Below are 6742 nucleotides of genomic sequence, written 5' to 3'. Positions count from 1 at the left end.
TATTGCATCAATATAATTAAAGTCAATGCATTTTGAAGCGGCCCTTCTATAATTCCTTTTTTTTTCTCTGTGCGGCTCTGAAACGGAAGTTTGGACCATGCTCGTAAGTCTCTCACTACAGTCATTGAAAACCATTTCAACCCCCTACGTACATAAGAAAAAAATGTGTCTCGTCACGACACGATGACGTAATGAGCCATTGGAGCAAAAACGCGTGAGGGGGTGAGTAGAGTGGGGGTACGATCACGTGGTTCTTTACTAATCACGTGAGAATGCCTCTGAGCAGATCACGTGACTGTGATCCACTTTTCAGTCTGTGAAGAGCTGGGTTGATTAAACGGCAGCATGGGGTGAGTTTAAACAGATCAAAAAGTCTCGACATTTTGATTGGATCACGTTTAACTTGTGTGCCGTCTTGCGAACAATCGGCAGAGCGTGGATGGAAACATTGGGTGTCTTGTTCCTGCTATGGGCCGCTCTGGTTCCAGTTCAAACACGCAGATGCTCGTTCCTTTTCTGTCGAAAGTCACTGAATATCAGCAGCCCCAACGGCGTGGATCCCGGATCGCCTCTCTTTCTTACGCCTTACCTGGAGAAGGGTGCCATTGACCAAGGTAGACGCGACCCTCTTATTACGATGTGAAATTTGCATGCAAATACCCAAGAGCAAAACTAGACTATTGGGGGGGGGAATCAATTCAATTCTTGAAATGTGAAAGTGGGGGCTAAGTTGAGCAGGAAGGATGATATATTTCGAACGTATCCGAATTTGGGGTGTGTAGCCGTTTTCAAGAATAAGAGGAACATTTTGAAGAAATGCAGAAGGACGATAATAAGCGTGGGAAGTCGCTCAAATGTTAAGAGTTTTACTGCATTAGATGAGGAAGTTTTGGAACATAAAAATTGCTGAAATAACTTGTTTAAAGATTTGCTGCCCGAGCTTAACGTTTTGAAATTGGAATATATAATGCTCACCAATAATTCTTTTTATCCAGAGAAGGCTTCATTTTTTAAAATTTTCTCTAACACCTTTTTTTGAGGTATTTATACTGAATACTCTTTTGTTCTGATGTTTAAAAAAGCTTGTGCTTGGGCATATTTGTTTTTTCACAACCCCACATTATTCAAGATAACCATTCATTCCTAAATACTATTTAATATGTTACTATAATTACATGATTACTCTCATTATAGTAAAAAAAAAGAACAGCTACAAAATTTTACCTTAAAAAATGTAATTATTATGTTTCATTGTTGTTTGTTTCAGCCAGACAATTGAGTTTAGTTGGAGAGCTGCCTGGCAAAAACGTGAAGAGCTATGCTGGCTATCTCACTGTCAATAAGGAATACAATAGTAACCTCTTCTTCTGGTTCTTCCCTGCACTCATGGTAAATGCAAACCATCAAAACAGCATCACTATGTTACTACTATACAATAAATAACCCCTTTACAGTACAGTATATGTGGTGAGAATTTAAAGGAGGGTTTTCTCTCTCAAAATGTTGAGGCCAGATCACAACCACAAGATGGTGCTGAAATTATATATTTTGTGTAACTCTCCCCAGCCATCCCATGACACAAAGCCCCCAGTGCTACTTTGGCTGCAAGGAGGCCCAGGAGGGACCTCTTTGTTCGGCCTCTTTGTGGAACACGGTCCTTATGTGGTTTACAAGAACATGACGGGTATGAAAATGTCAGCTATTCTTATCATGCATCAGGGACAAATATTATTTAAATATGTATGTCTAAAAAATATCTTCTAGCGTGTTTATAATTCAAAGAGTACAAAGAAGAAGCATCAATTCTGTAAAATGTTTTTATTACAAAGCAACACAAATGACTTGTGGACTATCAACTTCAAACGTCAATGTAATCTGCCACTAATCTTGGATTGAAGAGACTAAAGTCCATACAACTCAAAATGTAAACAATCTGTAATGGTGGTGATATCAGATGCCATGATAGTTTCACTTAGCACTTTGTATAGTGATCTGCAACTAGCATGTGATTTTTATAAGTGGCTTTAATGTAATGAGCAACTTCTGTGTCATTGCAGTGAATCTGAGGGATTATGCCTGGACCTTAAAATATTCTGTGTTGTACATTGACAATCCAGTAGGTATTGTGCTCACATCCATTCACCTTAAAGAATATTTTAAATAGCTTTTTTCTTTTTCAGGTGGGAACAGGTTTCAGCTTCACGGATGACGACCGTGGCTACGCTCAGAATCAGGATGATGTTGGCAGAGACCTGTACAGGTGCAACGCTTGCTTCACTTAAATTTGCTTGCATTAACCTGTGGCTAGTGGTTTTTTTTTGTTAACTAAGTTCTGAGAGTTGTGGTATTTGAACCAAAAAATTGGCTCTGCTCTTGAAGTGTGATAACTAAGTCATGTATGATTTTTGATGTTCTTTTTGTTTCATACATATTGAGTTTTTTCCCCCAACTTATTAGGTTAGGGGCTCTCAAAATTTTGGGGTCAGGGACCCCATTTAGAAAGCACATTTTCCAAGGACCTTCATTCAAATGTTTGCGGAAACAAAACAAACAACAAAGGAATTCAAGGCAAACCTAAGTGCCTTTTTATTCAGCAACACATTCAATTTGACCAGTACTGTACATTTGTCACTTTTTTATACTGAAGTTTAAAAAATAAAATTGTCTAAATTTTATTTGCAAATTACGCGCCTCCTTATTGCAAACTGGGTCTATTTCCTCCAAAATGGTTGCTGCCAATAATTTAATCAAAAGCAGCATTAGCTTTGCTGGCTTCATAGCCTCGTTAGCAAGCAGTTGTAGCCCCAAAACGCATTTTGTCAGATTTAAAAATTAGTGCATTTTTTAAAAATATATTAAACTGGTTGAATTGGTGGTTTTATTGGAGAGTCGTGAATAATTTCACAATTTAATAAAAAATAAAATGAAATGAGCGCATTATCAATGCACTATCAAGAGTGGCCAGTGGCGGCGCCAAAAAACTGACTAAGACAAACAAATCAGTAACTTAAAAGATAAACTAACAGTTCTAAAACACCCAAGTTATTTCACGGACCCCATGCAGTCAGGTCACGTACCCCCGGGGGTCTGCGGACCCCCCTTTGAGAACCACTGCTTTAGACAATAAATGTCTAAAAAAAAAACCATGCAAATACCACCAACCGGTTTTAAATGTTTATGTTCTCTTGCTTTTCAAGTGCTTTGATACAGTTCTTCCAGCTCTTTCCCGAGTACCAGTCCAGTGAATTTTATGCGACTGGAGAGGTAAGTTTTATTTATTTTTTTTGTAAATAGACCAATGTACTATATTGTGGGTTGATTCAATTATAAAAGCCACCGTGTGTTCTCCATGTGTCTTCACAGTCTTATGCAGGGAAGTATGTTCCTGCTATCTCCTATTACATCCATAAAAACAACCCCACCGCCAAGGTCAAAATCAACTTCAAGGGCATGGCCATTGGAGATGGCCTGTGTGACCCCGAGATGGTGCGCATCTGCCCCAACGCATGTAGCGCATCGCTCAGGACTATGTAACATTCTCACATCTTTCAGATGCTGGGTGGTTACGGAGAGTTTTTGTACCAAACGGGCATGATCGATGAAGGTCAGAAGCATTACGTCAACAAGCAGACCGACTTGGGGGTGGCGCTCATCCAGCAGCAAAAATGGGTGGAGGCTTTTAAGGTACACCAAAATGTCATCTTCACCTTAGTTGCTGAGCAATGTTGACATGTGATTTCCTTCACACCATTAGTTAAACCTGCATTAATATTTTTTGTTTATTTATTTGTCAAATTTAAAGTATATTTAATTATTGTTTTTAAATGATTAAATATACTTTTAATTTGACGTAAATAAGCTAAAATATACATACGTTTTAAATTTTATTTAACATTTGTTTTTGAACATTAGAAATAATTACAATTAATTTCACATACAATATATGAAATATGTAATATGTTAAAAATATAAATGTATTTATTAATTCTTTGTTTGGTTCTTTTGTTAGACAACTCCATTATCAAGTAATTTATCAGTTGATTTAATGAAATAATAAAATGAAAGTCTTACGTTTTGAAATGATTAAACAATTGTGTAATTGTGATCATTAGAAATAATTACAATGAGTAAAAGTATTACAGATATAAAATATTGAATATTGTCAAAATAAAAATTGCTCAATTTAAAGGTATGTCATAATATTTGGGGTTCATTTGTCAGATATAATGTATATTAAATAATTTATCATTGATATAATGTAAATGAACTGAGATGCATTCCTTTAAATTTTATTTGATAATTTTTGATTATTCATTTTCATTAGAAATGAACAATTAATCACCAGTATTGGTCCATGTGACAATTTTACAAATCAAATGTGGCCATATAGGACTCGGCATTACAGTATTTATTTAGACGTGCGGTTGTACCTTATGTCTGCTGAGTGCATGATGCTGTATATTGAACCTCCTTCCTCATCGCAGCTTTGTTTGTTTCTTTGTTATTTTTGATAAGCAAAAGGACTCTAGCTGCATGTCACTATATTCGAATATCGTGGCTATCTTAGTGTGATTTTATTTGGAAAAGTGAATCTTCTTCATTGTAACATACTCAATCACAAAAAGTGACTGTATATTAGGTAGGATATGGCCTTCTGTAAAGCTTCATCTTTCGAACGGAACTAACAAAACCATGTGTGCTGTCTGATGTCAGGTATTTGACAGCTTGCTGAATGGCGACCTGGCACCGTACCCTTCCTTTTTCCAAAACGCAACAGGCTGCACCAACTACTTCAACTACTTAATATGTCAGGTAAATTCAAATACCAGTGTTAAGACTCGTGTTGACATTCATTTCAACTGTAAATCAACCCTAAACCTGAACGGTAATAATTTGCCATCAACAAAACAGGAACTCTAGTTAGGTGGAATTTTTCGATGCAATTCAGGTGTTCCTAATGAATCGTCCGCTGCATTTGCGTGCATATGTTTTACTTCAGGAACCTGAAGACCAGGAGTACTTTTCCACATTCGTGACGCTCCCAGAGGTGCGTCGTGCCATCCACGTGGGCAACCTGGAATTTCACGACGGCTCACAGGTGGAGAAGCACCTGATGCAGGATGTGATGAAGAGCGTCAAGCCCTGGCTGGGCGTTCTCATGGACCACTATAAGGTGACGACTCCAAACGGAATCACGGCTTTTGTATTTTGGACAGGTTCAAATAAATTTGATGTAATGGAGTTGACTTAAAGAAAATCCCATAAAATTCCATGAATAACAAGCAGGCGTGAACAATGTGCACAGGTGCTGATCTACAGCGGTCAGCTGGACGTGATCGTGGCGGCTCCTTTGACCGAGCGGTTCCTGCCCACCGTCAACTGGACGGGAGCGGCCGACTATAAAACGGCGCCGCGGTTTCCCTGGAAGCTTCAGCCAGAAGACACGGAGGTGGCCGGTTACGTCAGACAAGTGGGAGAGTTCTACCAGGTGGGCCCAGGACCCACAATCACTGTGGATAAGTGCTTTGCAAGCAGATAGCCTTCAAATATGGTTTCTTGTCACGCAGGTCATTATCAGAGGAGGTGGACATATTTTGCCTTATGACCAGCCGGCGAGGTCTTTTGACATGATTGACAGGTTTCTGTCATCACGAGGTTGGATATGAAGAGCTCAATTGATCAACTTTTTTGATGAGTGTAAATAATCAGGTTCTTCATAGTATTGCTGCTAATCACAAATTTGCTTTTTAAACTTGGCATTGTGTTTTCTGCCAATTTTGAATGGAACTGTACACAATTTGTGTACGTTTTTTTTTAGTTCTCTTTTAGAACATTACCAATTATGTAGTATTTTAAAAGAAATTGTTCAAAATGGATTTTAACTGGATGCTGGTTTTCTGTTATTTTAAATTCTATATGATCAGTCACTGTTTTTTTTTGTTTTTTTTTAATAGGAATTCTTGAACAATGCAAAGTGTTGAAAATGTCTTGCGTTTTTAATGATGCTGCAGTTCAGTGCCTTAAGTGGTAAAAATAAATGCCGGTACTCCCCTTGTTTAACTGTTGCGAAAATGTAAATTAGGCAGTGGGCGACAGCAGATCATTAAGGTAGTTATTCAGGAAATATAAAATAGATTATAGGTAAAATGAGTAAATACATTGACTAATTCTGCCTGAGTTTGAAAGGTCTGAATGCGTTTGAATGCACCTCACGTTCTGCGGCCATCACTCGACATCCTTTTTAACCTTTAATGGCTAGCCGCCAGCGCTGGAGATTAGTGCCGTATTATACAATGCAGGGCAGAGTTAACTTGAGTTTAGTTTAAAATAAATACTAATTTAGTCAAATTTAGGGTTCCAAAATTACTGAAGTTGTCTGAGCATCACAAAGTGCAATAGAAAAATGTGACGAGAGAGTGTACGTTGTGGGCTCACGTGAAGTCCCGGTACGCTTGAGGTAAAAATGAGACGTACCCACCCACATAAAGCACAGGGTCTCCTCAAAAGTGACTTTTTGGGAGTTACAAGTTGACAGCGCAACGCCAGCCATATGTGTGTATAAAGATGTTTTTTTTCCCCATCATCAAAACCACGCAACATAACAAGATTGACTTTTTTTTTTTTTTTACTTCCTTCTAAAAACCAAAATATAAATACAGGTAATCGATTTTTAACTTGAATTCCCCCAAGTAAAATGCACAAAAAACAGGTTTCACAAACTGTAACACCTATTACACCCGCC

General features: G+C 38.0%; 1 protein-coding gene across 1 annotated transcript; it reads left to right on the top strand.

The window, feature by feature from the left end:
• Positions 1–230: 230 nt before the first annotated feature.
• LOC148425450 (putative serine carboxypeptidase CPVL) lies at positions 231–6051 on the top strand. The gene is made up of 13 exons (XM_088411638.1): positions 231–350; positions 433–614; positions 1268–1389; positions 1567–1684; positions 2058–2116; positions 2181–2260; positions 3198–3264; positions 3364–3486; positions 3553–3684; positions 4714–4812; positions 5000–5173; positions 5306–5488; positions 5568–6051. The coding sequence occupies exons 1-13, from the start codon at positions 346–348 to the stop codon at positions 5664–5666; spliced, it is 1443 nt and encodes a 480-aa protein (XP_088267764.1). The 5' UTR covers positions 231–345; the 3' UTR covers positions 5667–6051.
• Positions 6052–6742: the final 691 nt, after the last annotated feature.

This window comes from Hippichthys cyanospilos, chromosome 3 (assembly GCF_059441005.1).
Source record: "Hippichthys cyanospilos isolate Australia breed blue-spotted pipefish chromosome 3, RoL_Hcya_1.0, whole genome shotgun sequence".
In the NCBI taxonomy this organism is placed as follows: Eukaryota; Metazoa; Chordata; class Actinopteri; order Syngnathiformes; family Syngnathidae; genus Hippichthys; species Hippichthys cyanospilos.
The sequence above is the reverse complement of the archived record's forward strand: the minus strand, read 5'-3'. Positions and strand labels throughout refer to the sequence as shown.

What these genes read in the sequence shown, in the direction of transcription:
- LOC148425450 (XM_088411638.1), top strand. An exon ending in GTTGGCAGAGACCTGTACAG is followed by an intron (nt 2,261 to 3,197) that starts GTGCAACGCTTG and finishes TTGCTTTTCAAG; the next exon opens with TGCTTTGATACAGTTCTTCC. An exon ending in AATGGGTGGAGGCTTTTAAG is followed by an intron (nt 3,685 to 4,713) that starts GTACACCAAAAT and finishes GTCTGATGTCAG; the next exon opens with GTATTTGACAGCTTGCTGAA.